The 23,602-nt window shown below is 34.4% G+C and overlaps 1 protein-coding gene across 3 annotated transcripts in view; it reads right to left on the bottom strand.

Moving 5' to 3' along the window:
* Nucleotides 1-23,602, bottom strand: part of TANC2 (tetratricopeptide repeat, ankyrin repeat and coiled-coil containing 2) — a 383,338-nt gene that overhangs the window by 313,170 nt on the left and 46,566 nt on the right. For all 3 annotated transcript variants that reach the window (XM_030295266.1, XM_030295268.1, XM_030295269.1), the window contains exon 2: nt 4,566-4,659. In XM_030295266.1, the coding sequence (XP_030151126.1) occupies nt 4,566-4,632 (67 nt within the window). In that variant the 5' untranslated portion in view covers nt 4,633-4,659. The remainder of the gene's footprint in view (nt 1-4,565; nt 4,660-23,602) is intronic.

Genomic DNA, 23,602 nt, shown 5'->3' with positions numbered 1-23,602 from the left:
CTGAGAATACTGACAAAGAAATGAAAACCATAAAAAGAATCAAATGGCGTCTACCTGTTGATTGTTTTTAAGTTGAAAGGGGAAAATCAGTATCCATTAGTAGAAAAACCTGGAGAGCACCTTGATTTGGTGATCAAAATCACTAATAAGAGACAGATGGACACTGTGCGCTTCCAGCTGTGATGCCCCAAGAAGAAAAAACATAAATTTAAGTAACATTCAGACCACAGATACATACCCTGAATCTAGTCATTAAAAAAAAAAAAATCAAACACAAAATTAGGGGCTTCTGCTTATTTTTAAAAAGAGAGACTTTATTCTTCAAAAATGTCAAAAAAGGTTGAGTATTTCAAATTAAATGAGAATAAAAAGACATGACAAGTAATGTAATGCCTTATCCTTATTAGAGCTTGGGAAGAAGGGAGAAAATTCTACACAGGAAATTACTTGGTAAACTGACAAAATGTGGAAAATAAATGGTAGATTAGATAAAAAGTATATCAATGTTAAACTGTTTGAAATTGATAACTATACTGTGGTTATATAGAGGAACCTCCTTTCCTCAAGAAAGTCACACTAAAATTTTTAAAGAGTAAAGGGGCATAATGTATTTAACTTACTCTCAAGTGATTTTTTAAAAAGTGAGTGTGAGAGAGAAGACAGACTTGGGGAGAGAGGGAGACAGAACATGTATGTATGTATAGAGAGAGAATGATAAAATAAATGCAGTGAAAGTTAAAAACTCATGAATGTGTGGAAGGGCATGTGTTCTTTGTACTATTATTGCATCCTTTCAGTAAGCTTAAATTTATTTCAAAAAAATTTAAGTTGGCAAATGGAATTTCTAGGACTGAAATACACAAAAAACTAAAATTAAGAACTGAATACAGTTAAGGGCAGATTATACACCACTGAAGAGTGAATTAGTGAACTGTAAGATAGCCTTATCAAAAAGAAAATATCCTGCATAAAGCATATAGAGAGAAAAGGATAGGAAGAGATTTTAAGAGACAGAGATAATATGCATGTGGTCTATCAAATGCATAACTGGAGTCCTAAAAATAAAGGAAAGAGTGAAAATGAAGGGAGAAAAAATCTGAAGAGATAATGGATAATATCTTTTTGAAAGTGATGAAAGCCAACAAGCCATAAATTCAAAAAACACTACAAACATAAATAGATGATGAACAATGATGGAAGAAGGTATTGTGCTAAGTGAAAAATCAGAGAAAGATAAATATCATATGTTTTCCCTGGTATGTGGAATCTAAAATACAAAATCAACCAACCAACCAACCAACCAAATAGAAACAAACTTGTAAATACAGAGAACCAACTAGTGGCTGCCAAAGGGAGGGGGTTTGGGGAAGGGCAAAAAAGGTGAAGGAGATTAAGAGGTACATACCCTCAGTTATAAAACAAGTCATGGAGATGAAAAGTACAGTATACTAATTGTCCAATCACTATTGTATACCTGAAACTAATGTAACATTGTATGTCAACTCTACTTTAATAATAATAATAATAAAAAAAAAAGAAAACCACTCCTGGGCACATCACTGTAAATCTAGAAAACTAAAAACAAGGAGAAAAAAGATCGCCTTTAAAGAGGCAGCAATTAAGACTAACAGTTGACTTCTCACCAGAAATAATTCAAGAAACCAGAAGACAGGGGCTCCTGGGTGGCTCAGTCAGTTGAGCATTTGACTTCAGCTCAGGTCATGATCTCACGGTTTGTGGATTCAAGCCCTACGTTGGGCTCTGTGCTGACAGCTCGGAGCCTGGACCCTGCTTCAGATTCTGTGCCTCCCTCTCTCTGCCCCTCCCCAACTCACACTGTGTCTCTGTCTCTCAAAAATGAATAAACATTTTAAAAAGTTAAAAAAAAAAAAAGCCAGAAGACAACTATATTTGAAAGTGCTGAAAGACAACTGCCAATCTAGAAGTCTATTCCCAGCAAGAATATCCTGCAAAAATAAAGGCAAAATAAAGACATTTCCACATAAACCAAAGCAAAGTAAATTTGCCACATGAAGGAAATACTAAAGGGTCTTCTCCAGACAAAATTAAAGGTGATCCCGTCTAGAAGAAGTGAGGGACGAAGGAAGGAATGAAAATCAGTGAAATGATCAAATATATAGGTAAACCTAAATAATGGTGAGTATATAAAACAACAATAATGTCTTGTAGAGTTTAAAATACATTCAGGGGAAATGAATGTAAGGCTCTTGCATTGTCCAAGAAGAAAGGAAAAGTACCATTTGACATCAAACTTTGATTGATGTTTTAATCTTTAAGGTAAGCACTGAAAGAAGTACAGGAATATGTAATTTCTAAGTCAAAAGGAAGAGATACAGAATAATAAAAAATGTTTTGATATATCAAAAATAAAGCAAGAAAGGAGAAAGCATGCAGAACAGGCAGTATAAGTAGAAAGCACATTGTAATGTGTTATATTTAACGTTTATTTATTTTTGGGACAGAGAGAGACAGAGCATGAACGGGGGAGGGTCAGAGAGAGAAGGAGACACAGAATCGGAAACAGGCTCCAGGCTCCGAGCCATCAGCCCAGAGCTCGACGCGGGGCTCGAACTCACGGACCGCGAGACCGTGACCTGGCTGAAGTCAGACACTTAACCGACTGCGCCACCCAGGCGCCCCTGTAATGTGTTATATTTAAACACAAATATATCATTGGTTGAATTAATGTGGATTAACCAACATCTCCCTTAAGAGAAAAATTTGTCTGAATAAATTAAAAAAAGAAAGCTCAACTATACCCTATTAACAGTAAAACCATACAGAAATGCTGAAAGTAAAAGAATAAAACAAATTATACTCTGCAAGCACTGTGATCAAGAGAAAGGTAGGATAGCTACAGTAATATTAGACAAAGTCAACTTTCAAACAAAAGACATTATTAGAAATAAAGAGGACATTTAATTATGGTAAAACAGATTCACTAGGAAGATACAGCCATTCTAAATTTCAGTGTGTCTAATAAGATAGGTTCCAAATATATAAAGCAAAAATTGTCAGGAACCAGAAGGAGAAAATTCCACAATCATAGTGTGAGATTTAATCACATCTTTCTCAGTAAATACTTTCTTTAAAATAAATAAGGGTATAAAATATTTGAGTACCACCATTAACAAAACTGACCCACACTAGACCCAGTAACTGTAGAATCCATATTATTTTCAGATGCATCTAGAACATTCACCAAAAATTGACCATAAGCAGAGCTGTAAGGCAAATCTCAAAAAATATCAAAAAAATAGGGGCACCTGGACTGTCTCTGTCCGTTAAACATCCGACTTTGGTTCAGGTCATGATCTCAAAGGTTGCTGAGTTCAAGCCCTGCATCAGTGAGTTCGAGCCCTGCACTGGGCTCTGTGCTGATAGCTCAGAGCCTGGAGCCTGCTTCGGATTCTGTGTCTCCCTCTCTCTCTGCCCCTCCCCTGTTCACACTCTGTCTTTCTCTCTCAAAAATAAATAAACGTAAAAAAAAATTTTTTAATCAAAAAAATAAAATAATAATATAAGAGAACTTAACTATACTGTTATCACGGAACCTAAGTTAATAAGAAGAAGAAAACAGGAAAGCACCAACTGTTTAGAAATTAACAATTACACTTTAAATACCTGTGGGTCAAGAACAAATCACAATGAGAGTTTAAAAACATTTTTAAGTGAATAATAATGAATATACCGCCAATGTAAATTTGTAAAATGCAGAAAAATTAGAAAATCAGAAGATTGAAACAATAAGTATCTACAACCCATTAACAGAAAACATTTACTACATTTCTTATCAACATTTCTCCAAAAAAAGTATACATACAAGTTTATGTTTTTTACCTTAAAAGCTTAAGAATTATCTCCTTATTCTTAAAACAAACTTCATAAACTTTATTTTAATGACTATAAAAATCTAAGTTTATATTTCACTTTCTGTACAACCCTTTGAGGGCAGTTCCTATTTCTACAGTCTCATTCCCCAAAGGGTGCCTAAGAATGAAATAATTTCCTATGTTAATTCAAAAAATAAATTTATGTCTAGAAAGTTTTTAATAAGTAGTACACAGAAGCTTTACTCCCTCATATATCAGAAATAAATATGTTTCATCCACAAACTCCTTTATCTGACTGCTCCTGGTACATATTTAAGTGTTCCTACGTCTTATATTAAGAGTATGGCATGGCAGCCTTGGGGCACCTGGATAACTGAGTTAAGCATCTGTCTCTTAATTTCAGCTCAGGTCATGATCTCACAGTTAGTGAGTTTGAGCCCTGCACTGGGCTCCATGTTGACAGTGCGGAGCCTGCGTGAGATTCTCTCTCTCCCTCCCTCTCTGCCTGTCCCCTGTTCACGCTCTCTCAAAATAAATAAATAAACTTAAAAAAAAAAAAAAAAGAGTATGGCAGCCTAGAGAAATGTAAACTTCCGTTTTTTAAAAATTAACCACTTAATAAATATATAAAGTTGTAGCATCAATTCAGATCCCTAAAAGAACTTCCCTTTCTAAAATAGCACACAGAATAAATGCAGCATAGTCACTTACCACTTGATCTGTTTTTACGACTTGATTTCCCTCCAGTAAGAAGCATCTTGAGACTATTCCGAAACATGGTTGTGCTATTCTAGTACTCACAGAACTGTAAAAGAAAATATGGGAAAATGTTAGAAACCTGGATTTTCCTATTCAAAATACTATTAATAATTAATTTTAAATGCACTTTAAGGAATTAACTATGTTCAAATATATAGTAAAGAAATTTTAATGGTATGAGAAAAACATTAATTAATTTAACTTAACTAAACATTTAAGTATTTCCTTAAAAGTACACTGTAGTACTTTGAGTACCATAAAAGATAAAGGCAGCTATCACTGAGGGCACACAGAAGTAGAAGAAAGTATTAAGTAGCTCTCAATACAGTCTACTCTTTCACTAACTCTCTATTTCTTGGACAATTTTCCCATATGCCCAACACACACAATCCCAAAGTTTAAGAGTCTAGAAACTTACAACAGTGCATATTTTCCATCGCAAGCCAGAATTCCACCTCAAAGACCACTAATAAATTAGTGCCTATTCTCTTTATGTCCCACTTCTATCAAAGCAAAGTTCTCCCAGTTGTGCTTTGGATTATGTCCTCTCTCACCTCCTCAGAGACTTTTAGCCAAAAATCATCTTCCTTTTCTTTCCCACACAGAGTTAATTTTTTTCTCTCTGAATCATTTCAATCATAACATAAACATGTTAGTATGTCTAACCAAAAACGAAAAGTAAGTCCCTCTCTTTATTCCCACATGGTCCAATTACTGCTCCTATATCCTTACTCTTCATAGCAAAATTTCCAAAGTGTTGTTAGTGCTTGGTGCCTCTAGCAGATTGAACAGGATAAACTTGAACTAAAACAGATGTTCCAAAAAAATATCCAAAGCAGTGAGAAATAAAAATTGAAAAATGTAAAAGAAAGAAAAACAGGCCTATGGAATCCACTGAAAGCTTCTACCACACACATGACTGAACTCCCAGACGAAGAGAGAGAGAATATAAGAGAATATAAGCCAGAAGCAATCTGTTATCTGAAATGATAACAACCAAGAACTTTCTAACATTAGTGAAAGATATAAAGTCACATCTTTAAAGACCTAGAGGAAAAAACAGATTTAAATAAGCAACAATCACGGCGCCTGGGAGGTTCAGTTGGTTAAGCACAATGACTCTTGATTTCAGCTCAGGTCATGATCTCATGGTTCATGACATTGAGACCCTCGTCAGATTCTGTGCTGAAAGCGCTGAGCCTGCTTGGAATTCTCTCTCTCCTTTTTTCTCCGTCCCTTCCCTGCTTGTACTCTCTCTCTCAAAATAAATAAACTTTAAAAATAAATAAATAGCAAGCAACAATCAACAGACTGAAAAATAACTTTAGACAGAAATTATGAATGGCAGAAGACAATGGAATGACTTCTTAAAATTCTGAAAGGGGTGCTTGGCTGGCTCAGTCGACTGAGCATCCGGCTCTTGATTTCAGCTCAGGTCATGAACTCACAGTTTCATGAGTTCGAACCCCACATTGGGCTCTGTGCTGACAGTGCAGAGCCTGCTTGGGATTCTCCCTCTCTCTCTCTCTGCCCCTCACCTGCTCGCTCACACACACACACACACACACACACACACACACACTCTCTCTCTCTCTCTCTCTCTCTCTCTCTCTCTCAAAATAAATAAACTTTAAAAAAAATTCTGAAAGAAAATAGGTACCAATTAAGAAATCTATTCACAGTTTAAAAAATGTTTGAAAAATGAAAATGAAATAAAAGTGATTTCAGAAAAACAAAAATTTATCAGTAAAAGAAATACTAAAAACAAATTCTTCCAACAGAAGGAAAATAATACTAGGGAAAAAAAAACAAATGCAAAAAGTAAGAGCTGTAAAAAAGGTAAATATTGGCAAACATGAACAATGACCATGAACAATGACATAAAAATAATTATATTACTATCTTGTTAAGTTTACAATTTTAAAATGCATGAAAACAATTTAAAAAAGTCAGAACTGGAGTAAATGGGAGTCAAAGTTTCTAAGATATCTGCATTATGCAGGAAGTGGCAGAGGTAATAACCTACACCATACTGCAATAACTCAAAATTCATGTAGTAATTTCTAGGATAGCCATTAAAAAAGCTAATTGAGGTGAGAAAAAGAATAATTAAAATATTTCATTGAACCAAAGAAGAAGAGAAAAGGCACAGTGCACATCATTAAAACACAAATAGTAAGATAGTAACTTTAAACTCAAATTATAGTTATTATGTTAAATATTCCCTCTACTATAAGACTATTTACGGTCACAGAAAGATTAAATATAAGATGATGGGGAAAAGTGTACTATCCAAAAAAACAATAAAAAGGAAACTGTCATAGCTAAGCCAATATCAGATAAAGTCAACTTAAGGCAATAAGCACTACTAAAAAAAAAAAAAAAGACATTTCTTAATAATTAAAAAGTCATACCAACAAAAAGATATTATACTTCTATGTATGAATGGACCCAAAAAGCTTTAATATATATAAAGCAAAAAAAAAAAAAAAGTTCAAAAAACAAGACTAATAGATGATACAGACAAATCCATAATCACGTGGGAGATTAACACACCTTTGTTAATCACTACAAGATTAAGCAGGTGAAAAAAAATTTTTACCAAGATACAGAAGATTTGAACTATGTGACCAACCAGACTTAACATACATAGTACATTCTTCCAAATAAAAACAGAATATAGACTGTACACAATACACATACCAAAATGGACCATATGTTGAATCATAAAGCAAATCTCATTAAATTTCAAAGGACTGAAGTCTCTGAGAGTATATTCTCTGACTACAAGGCAATTAAGCTAGAAGTGAACAATTTTCAAAAATTGAGAAAGTCCCCTACTGCTTGAAAATTAAGTGACATACTTCTAAATTATCCATGAGTCAAAAAAATAAAAGTATATAAATCATCATGGAAATTTAAAAATATTTACAATAAATTATAATGAAAATATAAACTATGGAAACATAGAAAATGAAACTAAAACAATACTTGTAAATAAACGTAAAGAAGAATGCATGTATTAGAAGAGACAAATGAAAATCAATATCTAAGCTTCTATCTCAAAAGTTCAAAAACAAACAGCAAATCAAAGACAGTAGAAGGAAAGAAAGAGTAAAGAGTAGACACAGATGATACAGAAAACAAATCCAAAAAAGATCAAATCAATGAGCCAAACACTGGATTTCTGAAAAGGAGTAATATTAATAAACCCCTAACAAGGCTGATCAAAAAATAACAGGGAAATTACAAACATCAGAAAGGAAATAAGGGGCATCATTTTAGTTATTCAAGTCTTTTTTATTTTTATTTTTTAAGTTTATTTTTTTGGTAATCTCTATAGCCAATATGGGGCTCAAACTCACAACCCCGAGATCAAGAGTCACATGCTCTTCTAACTGAGCCAGTTAGGTGCCCCAGATATTAAAGACCTTTTTTTTTCCACTTAAGAGAGAGAGAGAGAAAGAGAGACAGCACATGAGCAGGGGAGAGGGGCAAAGGGAGAGAGAGAATCTTAAGCAGGCTCCATGCTCAGCACAGAACCTGACACAGGGCTTAATCCCATGACCTGAGCCAAAATCAAGAGCCAGATGCTCAACTGACTGAGCCACGTAGGCGTCCCTTAAAGGCTTTTTAAAAATAGGAACATAATATAACAACTTTACAACAAATTTAACATTTTATTTAAAACAAATTCCTTGAAAAATACAACTTACCAAAACTGACACAAAATTGAGCAGAAAATTTGAAGCAGGCCTATCTCTATTAAAGAAATTGAACTTATCAAAACTCCTCCCACAAGGAAAACTACAGGGCCAGATTACTATACAGATCTACCAAACATTTAAGGAACAAACAATACCAATCTTATAAAATTTCCTTAAGAAAATAGAATACTTCCAAACATATTTTATGAGGGCAGCATGCTCTTAATCCCAAAACCTAACAGAAACTACAAGAAAAGAAAATTACAGACCACATATCTTATGAACATGGACTCAAAAATCCTTAATTGAAGACATGGAAAATTACAAAGGTTACTTAAAAAGAAAATTTAAAGAATATTTAAACATGTAGAGATATACCATGTTCATAGAGTGGAAAGTTCACTGTTGTCAAAATGTTGATTCTCCCTATAATGTTCTAAAGAGACAACAATCTTAAATTCCAGCAATCATTTTTTGGAGAAATTGAGAAGTTCATTCTAAAATGCATACAAAATGCATAAAATGCATACAAAAGAGCCTACAATATCCAAAGCAATCTTGGAAACTAACAAAAAAAGCTACAGCGTTTGTACGACCTGAGTTCAAGACTTACTCTATAGCTCCAGAAATCATGACAGTATGGTACTCTCATAAGTATCATCAAGCAGATCAATAGTACTAAATAGGTAGCCCAGAAAAAGACCTACACTTAGATGGTCATTTTTTTTTTTTACCAAGTTATTAATGAGTAAAGGAAAGTCTTTTCAACAAGTGGTGGTGGAACAAATAGACACTCACTTTAAAAAAATTAACCTTGATCTGTGCTTTACACTATACATGAAAGTTAATTCAAAATAAATCAAGCATTAAACATCACATAAACGTTAAAATCATAAAGTTTTTAGAAGAAAACACTGAAGAGTATCTTCATAATTTAGAGACAGGCAAAGGATTCTTAGTACACACAAAGTAATAACCATAAAAGAAAAACATGATATATTTGGGCTTTATTAAATTTTTAAAAAACATGTACTTATAAAAAATTAACATCACCAAAACGAATAAGCAAGTCACAAACTGGGAGAAATTATTCACAAAACACATATCTAACATAGAACTGATATCCAAGATAAGGAACAACTACAACTCAGTAAAGAGACAGTCAAATTTTTAAATGGGTGAAAGATCTGAATAGACACTTTTATAAAGAAGATATATGAATGGCCAACACACATATTGAAAGAGATAACACAATTTGTCACTGCAGAAATACAAATTACAAAGAGCCAACACTATGCTTCACTAGAAGAGCAAACTTTTCAAAGACTGACAATATCAAATATTGACCAGGATGAAAAGCAACTGAAACTCTTAATATATTGTTTTAGTGTAAGAGTATAACTGCTTTGGACAGAAGTCTAGCAGTTTATTATAAAACTAAGCATATACCTATGACTCCACCCATTATATAATCCAGGAGGAATTACAACATGTGCATAAAAAGATTAGTATTGACAATTTTCATAGCAGCTTTATTCATAACAGCCAAAAAGTAGCCCAGGTGTCCATCAGTAGGAAAATGGATAAACTGTGGGATTTTCATACAGTGGGATACTACTCAGCAATAATTCATATATTCATATATTCAACAACACAGACAAATCTTAAAATATAATATGCTGAATAAAAGACTCTTACATGAAAGTGTATGTAGTAATTAATGGTAGAAAAAAATCAAGAGTAATGATTGTCTCTTGCATGTAGATGTGAGGATTAACTGAGAAAAGGCACAAGGAAACTTTCCAAGATAATGGTAAATTCTGTATCTTGAAGGAGTTTGGAATACACAGATGTATGCATCTGTCAAGATTCAGTAAATGTTCACATCAGATTAAGTTTACTTATTTTTGAGAGAGAGAGAGTGCATAAGCAGGGGAGGGAGAGAGAAGGAGAGGCAGAGGATCTGAAGCAGGCTCCATGCTGACAGCAGACAGCTGGATGCGGGGCTTGAGCCCAGAAACCGTGAGATCATGGCCTGAGCCAAAGTAAGAGGCTTAACAGACTGAGCCGCCCAGGCACCCCTCAATTTTTATTTTCTTGAAAGAGAATGAAAAACTATTTTCTTATGTATAAGATTTTCTATGAATATACAAACATCAACAAAATATGTAAAATATTCTATATGTATGATCTCTTTTAGTCCCCAACGAAACCTCAAGATGGATGGTATTTGCTTTGTTTTAAAGAAAAATTTGAGATAAAGGAAAGTAAAATAGCATGCTTACAGTTATACAGCTAATATAAGCTTAAGACCATATTTGAACCCATGCTTTTGGTCCTCCTCTTCAGTGCCTATTCTTATACAAGGGACACAATCTATTTAAAACATTAACTGAAACTATGAAAGTTCTAAATCTAGTGATCCTAATTAAAAGTCTCAAGTATTATTCCATTTGACTCTGGTTTTTGAAATAATGCCTTTTAACTCATTTTACCTTAATCTAGTGAGTTAACAAAAAAAAAAAAAAGAAAGAAAGAAACATACTGTTACAGGTTGGCTTTAGTCTCTGCAAATGTACCAAGAAAAATTACGACAAAACACACTGAGGAGGAAAAGAAAAGATACCCTGCTTTAGTGGACTCTATGACATCCTACCCAGATCCCTGTAACAGGATCAGAGTACACATTCCTCAGGTGTTAATTAATGGCTCAGAGCTGTTCCCACCTTCAGAGAATGATCTAGGCTAACTAGAGCCACCAATGTCTTTTTAATACAGAGGTACAAAAGACCATCTCCTTTAACTCAAAGGGGGACAACATTGTGGTATGACTTATGCTCCAAAGCTCTCACCCAACTCTTCCTACGCTTCATTTTTCTTCAAATACTCATCTGTAAATGATATACCTGTTTGTCCCCCCACTAGAATATAAGCTCCATGAAGACATGAAAATTGCCTGTTTCATTGCTGCAAACCCATAACTGGAGAATAGTGCCTGGTAAACAGTGGATGCCAAATAAATATTGATTGAATTAATCAATTATATTTCTTCAGTTTGTATATCACTGTCCAAATCAAATCCCTTATAAGGGAAACCTGGTCTTAACTCTTTTTATCCTCAATGCCTAGCTCATGGGAGGCTCTCAACACTTCTTGAATGAGTAAATAAATGAATGAATAATTGAGCAAAGAACTGCATTCATCAGATTACTAACCTGTTAAAGAGGTAAGGGGACACAATACAAGTAAATTTCAATAGACGAGAACAGGTTATGAATTAACTATAACAATGGGCACTACCTAGGATGATTAAGCACCAGGGAAACAGAAATTCTCTAGGCAAGTTCAAATATTTATATGAGAAACTGACAAGAAAATTCTAGTCATACTTCAAACTTCTGCCTAACTCAGAAATTATATAGCTATATACATATAACTTTGAATATGTATGTACAGTTCTTCAAAGTCTCAAAATGAAAAAAAATTAACAGCACAGATTATGTGACTAAACCATTATTTAAAATTTACTAGACCAGGAGCCAAACATAAATAAAAATCTCATGTCTAAAAATAAGCCAAGATAATATTCTAAGGTTAACTTAAGTAAAAAACGATGATGTATGCAATAAAATAATTACAATGATCACTTTTTGAAGTGTAGAGATTTTTTTCTTTGCTAGTCCTAAAATATTTTATAAAAGTTGACTGTAATGTATAAAGAATAAAATGAAACATAAAATACTTATTTAAAACTAATTATCCATCTCACAGTTATACTTTGATAAAATGACTTTCTTATTCAAGATAACACATCACCAGAAAATTTATTGTAATAAAATATTAATATAGAAACTCCACAAAATTGAAGCTAAGTGGGAAATGGCAATTTCATCTAATTGTATTTATGACAGTAATATATGGCTAAATTTCATCTTACTTTTTCCAAATTATATATCCAAATTTAAAAATGGTAACTCTCTCAGGAGAAATCATCAAATAAATTCCTGGCAAGTAAAAGTCTCTGGCAGTAAGATACCAAAGAAGCCATTCACATCCCCCCAGTCATTTCTAATTGTCTTAAACTTAACTGATTCAAACATTATGTTATCTGCATGGCCCCTAAGCATTTTATGCTTATGACACCTGATCTAAACCATTCAAGAAAAGTATTGACTATTTTCTAAATGGTCCACCAAGGCTGGAGACTCAACCTATTATTCAATATAGTCTTGCACTATTTTATTCATAAAAATGTTTATGTAATAATAACGAAATCAAATTAACTATTAAGCACTTCTGCACTACTCAGGCTAAATAATTATGGTATTCCCATTAGCTTTTCCACAGAGGGTATCTTTCAGTATAAGCCAGCTTTCTTAAAAAAATCTTTTTCTATATCCTTTTCCATTTTGAGTGCTTGGTATTATTTTTATTCTCATTTTTGGTTTTGTGATGGATTGGCTTATTCTTATATTTTTGTTTTCCAATTCTAGAAACAAGTTTCTTGACATTAGAACTATGCCTAGTGGATAAACTACACCATTCAAGTGCTTTTAAAGTTCCATGGGATCTGAAGAAAATGTTTCAAATAGTAAGAAAATAAAAAGTAAGGAAAGGTAATAAAGTAAGACATTATCTGTAAAACTCTAATTACAAAGACAAGAATGCATAGTGATCCAAATGATGGATTAATGAGTATTATCTTTCCTTACCCAGACAACCAACAAAACCTCCTTTTATGATTTTCTCCATAATGCTAATTTGGATAGTGCCTTCAGAGTCCCCTTGAAAACAACCTGTTGGTATAACTACGAAAAAGTAAATTATATATGTTTAAAGTAAATGTTACCCATTTTCCAGCATGTATCAACCTAGAGCTTCCCTTCAGAGAAATTTCTGTAAGGGAACAAACGTACACAATCATACATTTACAAAATTTCAAAGAAATTTTTAAATATTGTATGAAAGGATGCAGTGGTTAATGATGTAGATGTGATGGAAACGTTGAAAAAAAGTGGCAATATTTTATAATACATGGTTTTAATGAAACATACTAAAAATTAACACATATACTTGAATTTTAAAAATACATATTTTAAAAATATCTAAAAGAGCATTATTCCTTACACCCTTCCGAACCTTCCTCCCCATTAAGCTAAGCTGCCTAACTTCTAAATTTCAACTCAAGCAATTATTTTAGCATAGGTAATCTGTCCAGATGGATTTACAATTGATGAGTTCTCAATTCATCCCAGATTCTGGATCTTTATATCACAGACCAAGGATCAATATGTCCTCAGTTTGCCATTCCTACCCAACTATAGCTACAAATACCATCTGAGCCCCTGAGGTGCACTGCCTAGGAAACAATGCCTGGGAAACAACCCAGATGAGATAATAGGATTTAGAAAAGGTATTCAGTGGATAAATTGCTTTATTATTACACAGTATTGTTCACTACAAAAAACAGGGGGGAAAAAAGAAGGAAATAGAAACATCTGGAATTTTCTAAAAGAATGATTCAACAATGAAATAAATTATCACTATTATATCCTCCTTTGCTTTTCTTATCACTTTGCCTTAAAGTGTTGCATCAACTTTCAAGACACAAGTTTGGAGACTCCAGCTTTCTAGCCACTGTTTTTGTTTTTTGTTTTTTTTAAGCCCTCAGAGAACACATTTGAGAATATAGGAATTTTCATTTTCTGCCCAAAATGTCAGAGAAGAATACTGTCAAAGGAAGACGTTTTACAAGTATTAGATGAGAAGATGAATACAAAAAGAGAGACAACAGCACTCTCAACTCTTATGAAGGTGAAATTGATCACGTAAAAAATCTCAGACTATGAGTCTTCAGATAACCTTATGACAGATGAATTTTCTCACATTCAATAATCAATGAGTGAATCCTAGAAATGCAAGGTCATTCACAGAAATGAACCATCAATATATGAAAAATCAATCAATGTAATACACTATACTAATAAGGGACAAAACTCTAATAATCACCTCAACAACAACAACAAAAAAGCATTTGACAAAAGCCTATACCCTTCTATGACAAAAACACTAAACACACTTAGAAGGAAATTTCCTCAATCTGATAAAGGGCATCTATGAGAAACCTACAGCTAATATCCTACTTAATGCTGAAAGACATTACTTCCCCCCAAGATTAAGAATAAGACAAGGGTGCCTGCTGTCATCACCTCCATTCAACATTGTTACAAAAGTTCTAGCCAGGGCAATTAAGAAAAAGAAACGAAAGTATCCAAATTGGGAAGGAAGAAGTAAATCTATCTATATTCACAGATAACATGACCTTATATCTGAAAATTCTCAAGAATCCACCAAAAAAACCCATCAGAGCAATAAGAGAATTCAGCAAAGCTGCAGCACACAAAAATCAATTGTATTTCTTTTTTTTTTTTTTTTTTTCAACGTTTATTTTTATTTTTGGGACAGAGAGAGACAGAGCATGAACGGGGGAGGGGCAGAGAGAGAGGGAGACACAGAATCGGAAGCAGGCTCCAGGCTCTGAGCCATCAGCTCAGAGTCTGACGCGGGGCTCGAACTCACGGACCGCGAGATCGTGACCTGGCTGAAGTCGGACGCCTAACCGACTGCGCCACCCAGGCGCCCCAAAAAAATCAATTGTATTTCTATACACTAGCAATGAAGATCCAAAAATGAAATCAAGAAAACAATTCCATTTACAAGAGCAATGGAAAATGGAATTTTTAAAAATTTAGGAATAAAATGAGCAAAAAAGCACAAGACATGTATGCTGAAAACTACAAAGCATCATTGAAAAAACTTTAAAAAGACCTAATTAAATGGAAAGACACCCATGTTCATGAATTGGAAAGCTTAATGTTGTTGAGATGGCAATATTCTTCAAATTGATCTATAGATTCAGTGCAATACACCTAACAAAATCCCAGCTACCTTCTTTGCAGAAATCAAGAAGTCAATTCTAGAATTCATACAGAAATACAAGGGATCCAGAATAGACAAAACAATCTTGAAAAAGGACAAAGTCAATAAAATAAAGGCCCTCTCCCAAAGGCATCCATATTCTAACCTCTAGGATTTACATGACAAAAGGGACTTTGTAGAAGTGATTAAGTTAAAAAATTTAAGAAAGGGAGATTATCCTAGATTTTATCTAGATAAGCCTAATGTAATCACAAGAGTCCTTATAACAGGAAAAAACTGCAGAACAATCTCAGAAGATGTAATGACAGAAGAAAGGTCAAAGTGATGTGGCCATAAGCCCAGAAATTCAGGTGGCTTCCAAACAGTGGAAAAGGCAAGGAACAGATTCTCTCCTAATGCCTCCAGAAGGACTACAACTATGCTAAAACCTTGTTTTTAGCCCATATACAACCCATTTCAACCTTCTGATCTCCAGAACTGTAAAAAATATAATATCTTAGTGTTGTTTTAAACTACTAAATTTATGGTAATTTGTTACAAGAACAACAGGAAATGACTACAATCACAATAGCAACAAACATGTATAACATAGTTATTATTACCACATAACAATGTCTCAAACACCTATAAAAACGTGCAGTTGCCACACTAATAATGTACCTGTCCAAGTTTCTTCTTATTTAAGAACTGCTTATTATACTACTCTAGATCTATCTTTTTATATGTAAAAGCAAAAGTTCTCAGTTCTTAGGGAAAACAGTTGATTTTTTTTTTGAGGGGAGGCACCAGTTTAAAGTAATTCTATACTTCTTACATCAATTTATTCCACATCATTTAACTCAGCTCTATAGTCAAAGCAAAAGACATTCAACTAATAATACATAGTTGTGACAAAAATAAACCTCACACACTGATTAAAAATTTACACCATAGCTATAGAGTTCACAAGACACCTGAGTCTCATAACATATCACAAAAAACAACAGCATTGGGGTGCGCCATGGATGTGCAAGGTGTACAGAAATCTAAATCTTAGCCTCAAATCTTGCTATTAACCTATACAATCTTAAAGTTTTCTAGTTAGATCACCAAAGAAAAAGATGGGCACATAAATAGAAGTGTGGCATGCAACAGCACAGGAAAATATACATAAAACTTTTTTCCTCCAGATTTTAGGAAGTGGTTTCAACAAATATGGTGATATGGATGAAGGCTTTTGAGTTCTAGGCATCAATTTCCTCTGGTCTTTCGTTTCTTTTCACCAAATGAGAATACTGGACCTATCATTTCAATCACTCTCTGACCAAACTCCCTAGCCCCTTTGTTCTCTGGTTCCATACACCAGACAAAAATCAAAATTCAAGCTGATTCTACTCTGCCAAGGCCATTAAGCACTACTGGAGAAAAGTCATGTCATCAGACTAGACTGATACACTAGAAATCCACAGTTGCAAATTTCAACTGACCCTTTTCACTGTTTAGCAATTTACTGTTTTTCTCTAGTCAATTCCTTCTCAACACTGTTTGACCTCTCATTTCTCTCCATCACTCTCAGCCAATGGTTTTGGCTCCTATTAACACAAAGAAAAACACATGTCTTCAAAATCATAAGAACTCCTTCAACTACCTACCAACAAACCTACAAATTTAAGCCAATTAACACACCTTCTCCTCCTATTAAAATAAATATATTAATTAGGTGAAGGGGATTGAGAGTATACTTCTCTTGATGAGCACTGAGTAATGTATAAAATTGCTGAATCACTATATTGTACACCTGAAACTAATTTAATATTCTATGTTAACTACACTGGAATTAAAAATTTTTTTAAAGAAAATCATATAAATGCCTTCCAGAAGGAAGTGTTATCAATCTAAATAGGATAAAAATAAATGTACTCTGTCACTAACACTATAAAAATAGGTAGATAGATAAATGTATTACTTTCAAATTCTCTACCTTTGCTCTATACTCCACCCGCTTCCATTCTTCTTGGGACCTTTTATATTTTTACTTCTTCTGTATTTTGAACTTCTTCCTTTAATGGCTCCTTCCATCAGCATTTCCCTATGCTCAAAAATCCTCTCAACTTTAAAAAATAAAAATCCTTTCTCAATACCTCCCTTTCTAGTTAATCGACTGCCATTACTCTGTCACCTATTATCTGGATATCACTCTCCTCTAATTGTAGCTACTACTTTCTAGCCCAGTAAATCAGCATTGTCACTAAGTTGTTTATTCATCTTTTATTCTAATTCACCTAACTTTTCTAACCAGTCAGAATATACCTTCACTCATGCCACAGACTAGATTAGCTCCACCAATTATAACTCCCAATACTTAAACACCCTGTTCCTTATCTTTTATAACACTAATAAATTACAATGTTCAACTTCCACACTAAACATACGAGTGTCCTATGAGGCAACAGACCATGCTTGTCATGTTCACTGCCATCCTTGTACTTACACACTGACTGGCACATTCTAGAGGCTCAATAAATCATGAATAAATGGATGGCAAAACCAAGACCAAGCCATACCCTACATCTGGTGATAAACATAGAAAATATTGTAAATCAATATGAAGCATATTTTCTTAAAATGCTTCAGAATAAAGGGAACATGTACCCACTCATTCATTCAGCAAACATGTATTTTCAAGCACCAGGTACTGTCCTAGGTGCTAATGATAAAAAAGCAGTCCATTCTCTCATGGAGTTTATGATCCAGCTAATCAAAGGAAAGGGATGCCCTTTCGAAGGATCTAATTCGAATCCAAAAGACAATACAGTAAGAGATGGCCTTCATAAAACAGGGACAGAAAACAACCATTTTCTTTAAAAAAGCATGAAATTAAAAGATAAAAAGGGAGATAAGAGACATAAGGAAGGTTCATCTAAAAGGTAACACACACACACAAACATACACACAAAACCCACAGTAGATATGTATGAGGAAGAGGTGATACTGTGAAAAATCAATCAATTCAGCAATGCAGGGGGAAAGTTTGATATACTTAATATATATTTGATATACTTAATATATACAAATATACCTGATATACTTAATATACCAGAATCAGAAGCCAGCTCCTGATAAATACTAATCTGCTTTCTATGGATTTACCTATTCCAGATTTTTCACATAAATAGGTTTCCAATTATTTTTAAATATCATAATTTAAATTTTTCTTCAAAAAATCATTTCTTCTAATTTTTTAATCTGTAAACCAAAACTTACATGCAATATCCTCCTGCTCTTAATCTTCATTATATATGTAGTTAAATCTCTTGTTCTCTCCTTCCTTCAACTAAGAGTTATCATTTTCTACTATATATCAGGTAATATTCTAGGTATTAGAAAGAAAATTTTATTTTACTTTACTTTTTACTTCTTTATTTTATTATATTTTTATTTCATTTATTTTAGTGTATTTTGAGAGTGGGAGGAAGTGGCAGAGAGAGGGAGAGAGAATACCAAGCAGGCTCCATGCTGCCAGTACAGAGCCCGACACAGGGTTCAACCTCACAAACCATGAGATCATGACCTGAGACAAAATCAAGAGTTGGATGCTTAACCATCTAAGCCACCCAGGCACCCTGGAAATATAAAGCTTTAAAACAAAAGCCAGACAAGATTTTTGCTCTCTAATTTAGAAGGGAAAAGAAACAATAAGTAAACAAATGAATACATGATCTAATTTCAAGGAGTGAAAAATGCTATGAAGACAAATAAGGGCAACATTTAAAGAGTGAGAGAAGGTGCTATCTTACACAAATAAGATCAGGGAAAGTTTGTCTGAGAGGATGACATTTGCAGAGATCTGAATGAAATGAGGAGGTAATCTTTCAGAATGTATATGAAGATCAAGGCCAGAGAAAAAGCAATTACAAAAATACTGAGGCAGGAATGAGCTTGGAATGTTCAAGGAACAACAGTGAAGTCCAATGTGGCCGGAGAAGAATAAGAAGGAATGGTAGATGAGGCCACAGAGATAGTTAGGGTTCAGATTTTAAAGGGCACTGTAGATCTGGGTAAAGACTGAATTTTATCCTCTTATAATGGGACACCACTAGAGAATTTTGATGAAATACTGGTCCATAAAGAATAGATTGCAGGCACTCCAACTCTTAGATTGAGTAGCCCAGGAGATTATGAGGACTACCACCAGGATGACAGAAATGACATGCTATCTGGTTAGAAGCGCTATATTTTAAAGATATAACTTACAGGATTTGCTGATATGGTGATATGAAGTGTGAAGACATGAGATTAATGTTGTTTATAAATATTTTCTCCTTTTCCTTGGTCAGTTACCTAATATTCTTATCAAAAAAACAGATTTTTGGTGTATTTGTTAAATCTATTTTTAAAAGTTCTACTTCATTGACTTCTACCTTCATGTTTTTAAATTCCTTTCTTTTACTTTTTTATTTTGTTGTTTTTATCCGGTTTCTTAGGTTCAGAGTTTAATTCATTTATATGTTGTGGGCTTTAATTCACTTATACATTATGGGCTTCATTCTAAAACTGTAAAGTTTTCTACAAATAGTACTTGCACACCTCCAACACTCCCCACAGATGTTCACTTCTATATATACTCTATCATTCTGCTGATTATCTTTTAAGCTGGGGCGGAGGTGGCAGGGAGGGATTTTAAGACAGAGTTTTAAAATTTCCCAAGTATTTCAATTTTTTGTTGTTTTAGCTCTTCCTTTTGTAGTCAGGAATGTGTTTCTTAGATTTCTCTTTGCAAAATTTGAGATTTTGGGGGGCCTAGTACATGTTTAGTTTTCAAAAATGTTCCACTGCTTTTTAAATGAATGCTCTTTGTTCATGGGCAGGATATGATAAAAAGGTATTCAAGCATAAGAAGAGAAGAACTATACTAGATGGCTTTTATGAACACAGCACTATACCACAATGATCAAAAGGATACACTTGCTGTCCTACTACTTCCTAGATATATTGGGCAAGTTACTTAAACTCTCTATATCTTACAGATGGCTGTGAAATTAAATAATTCATGTAAAAACTTAGCACAGTGCCTGGCTTATGAAAAAGCCCATTATATATTATTTTTTATAGTAAAAGCCCATTAAATATTGGTCACTATTATTTTAGGAGGCTTCAAAGTCAAAAATTGTATAACTATTTTATTAAGATTTAACAAAAATAAAGACATTTATGTAAATTAGAGAGTCAAACATACTGCTATCTCAGCTTGTCTAACTCCTACTCATCCTTCAAATTTTAGCTCAGACATCTCCCAGAAGACTCCCAGGACTACCCCAGCCAAGTTCTAGTTACCTATCCCTCCTTTGTCCTTCTCATATAATAAACACTTACATTCTATCATAATTGCTTTTTTAACTGTTCCCTCTACTAGCCTATGAATGCAAAAATTCAATTTTTTATCTCTGCACATTCTGTGTCCAACACATAAAAGGTGCTCAATAAATATCTGCAGAATGAAGACGTAAACTAACACAGTAATAACTAGATTACAAAGAAAATGAATTGCAATGACATCTTGCCCTAGTCCATCCCCTCCCAGGACAATTAGCAAATCACACACACACACACACACACACACACACACACACACCCCACATCACACCAGGACCCTGATCCATACAAACCCAGGATATAGAGATTATCAATGCAATAATAATTCACCAGAGTTCTGCTCTAAGAAGCAATTGATATTAGCAACATAAAGATTGGTTTACCTTATACATATATCATTCTGAAACTGAACTATTTGCAAGAATTGAACGACCCGTACCCCACCTTGACAAAAACACCCCTTTTTAGTGAAACAAACAGACATGGTTTCAGAGAAACACATTATTGGGCTGACAGCCATAATGAACACAGTGAAAAATTCCTCTAAGCCTTATCTTCTGGAAGTGAGAAACACTCAGAGGACTCCTTGGTAACAGTAACCTAGTTTCTGTTACCCTGCGAATATACAATGTTCTGATAAATTATATCCATCACAAGAACTTCTCCCATTTGTTGGAAAAGAGGATCAAGAAATAATCTTTGAACCCCAAATTGGAAATACTCAGAATCCACAATGCGTTAGACTCAACCCCACAGCATTCTTTCAAATATCTCCTATCTTCCCCGAGACTGGTGAGATAGCAAGTGAAAGTTTCAGTTAAGAAAAGCTACGATGAATAAGCCACAACAATTTTTCAGTTGGTCTATTTGCTGTACCTGGTTCACTCAACAAATACTCACAATATCTGAATGGAGTGGGACTCATAAGATGCACTGTGGAATGCCCAGGATTTCTGAAAGAAGCTTAGGGTTAAGAAAGTAGAAGTTACTACACTTCAGCAGTATGCTGGCCCTCCAAGCCTGACCAGTACCGATGAACTATTTGCTAACAACTGTGAAACTATAATTTTATAAAAAGAAATACAGTAAAACCTTGGTTTGTGAGCATAATTTGTTCCAGAAACACACTTGTAATCCAAAGCACTTGTATATCAAGGCAAATTTCCCTATAAGAAATAATGGAAACTCAGATGATTCATTCCACAACCCAAAAATATTCACATAAAAATGATTGCAGTGCTGTAATATAATACAAAATAATAAATAAAATACAAAATATAAAGAAAATAAATTAACCTGCACTTACCTTTGACAACCTTTGTAGCTAGTGTGAGGGAGACAAGAAAGAGGAGGGTTATTATGTAGGATGACTTTCACTATCACAAAGGAAATCACTGCTATCTACTGGCTCAATGGAATCTTTTTCTTTTTGTGCAACTTTAACAAGAAACCTATCCAACAACACTTGCTTTTGCCTCTTTTTGAAGATTTTGCAGAAATGCGACACTGCATTGACTATCACACACAATCCCACAGCCAGAGAGAGAACCATTGCCTCAGTTGTGATCATGGGAGTTCAGCATCACATCACATACTACTCATATTGCAAGACATCACTTATTTCTCAAGTTAAAAATTATTAGAAATATTTGCTCATCTTGTGGAACACTCACAGAACAAGTTACTCATAATCCAAGGTTTTACTGTATGTACTTAGTCTTCAACTTGTTCTAGGCACACTGCTTCTAAAAACCCTTGTACTTTGCTAAAAGAGTGGTAAGGTTATTTTTTGTGTTAACGAGATGACTTTTGGAAAGCCTCTGGGTAACGTAAGAATGAGGGTTTGTTGCCAAGAGAACCAAACATGTGATTGGATAGAGTTGGAACTTTTAGTCTCACCCCACAGACTTTGGAGGAAGCAGAGAAGGGCTGGAGTTTGAATCAATCACCAATGCCCAAAGATTTAATTGATTGTGTGTATGTAATGAAGTCTCCATAAAAACCCAGAAGGATGGGGTTCACAGAGCTTCTACCAGGTTGGTGAACACATGGAGATTTGGGGAGTGGGGTGCACATAGACAAAATGGAAGCTCCGTGCCCCTTCCTGCATACCTTGCCCTATGCATGTCTTCCATCTGGATGCTCCTCAGTTACAGCCTTTTACAATAAACTGATAATCTCATTAGTAAAAAGTTTCTCTGAATTCTGCGAGCCACTCTAGCACATCAACTGAACACAAGGAAGAGGTCATGGGACCTTCCAATCTATAGCCAGTAGGGTCACAAGCCTGACACCCAGACTTGCAATATGCATCTGAAGTGGGCTGTGGGAGGGAGGGGGCAATCTTATAGCACTGAGCCCTTAACCTGTGGGATCTGACCCTATCTCTTCAAAGGGTCAGAATTAAGATAACTGTTCAGTGGTTCTGAAAAAAACATATCAGACTGACCAACTACAATTTCAGATAATAACATACATGTTACTAAATGGGGTGCAGTATCTGACCAAGCTCCTGATATATGCTCTGTCTGCTAATTTTATACAATCAGAAGCTTTGAGGACCCAGGGGACCACCACCTATACATCTTAGCCAGCACCTTCCAAAGGGTGATGATAAACAGTTTTGATTTCAGCAATTTACCAAAATAAAAAGGGTTGATTAAAGAAGCAGCTATGAGGGAGAGGGAGGAAATTTGGCACAACAGCATGGAGACCTTCAGTTTGTCTCATCCCTGAAACACAGCTAGATCAGCACCAAACCATTTTGCACATCTAGGAAATTTATCTGAGAATTAACACAACAATCTGCATAACTTGAGCCATAGAACCTGGCAGGTACCCGATGCAGAGAGGTGAAATGGGGCAGAGAAAAGCCGCAGAGGGTAGAGAGCTGTTTTTGCAGAGAGAGAAGAGAGAAAACGGGGAGAGTGTGATACATCGGGAGAGTACAGGAAAACACTCTCCCAAAAGTAGCTAGAGAGAAAGAGAGAA

This window comes from Lynx canadensis, chromosome E1, assembly GCF_007474595.2.
Source record: "Lynx canadensis isolate LIC74 chromosome E1, mLynCan4.pri.v2, whole genome shotgun sequence".
NCBI classification, from domain to species: domain Eukaryota; kingdom Metazoa; phylum Chordata; class Mammalia; order Carnivora; family Felidae; genus Lynx; species Lynx canadensis.
This window is presented reverse-complemented; position numbering and strand designations above follow the sequence as displayed.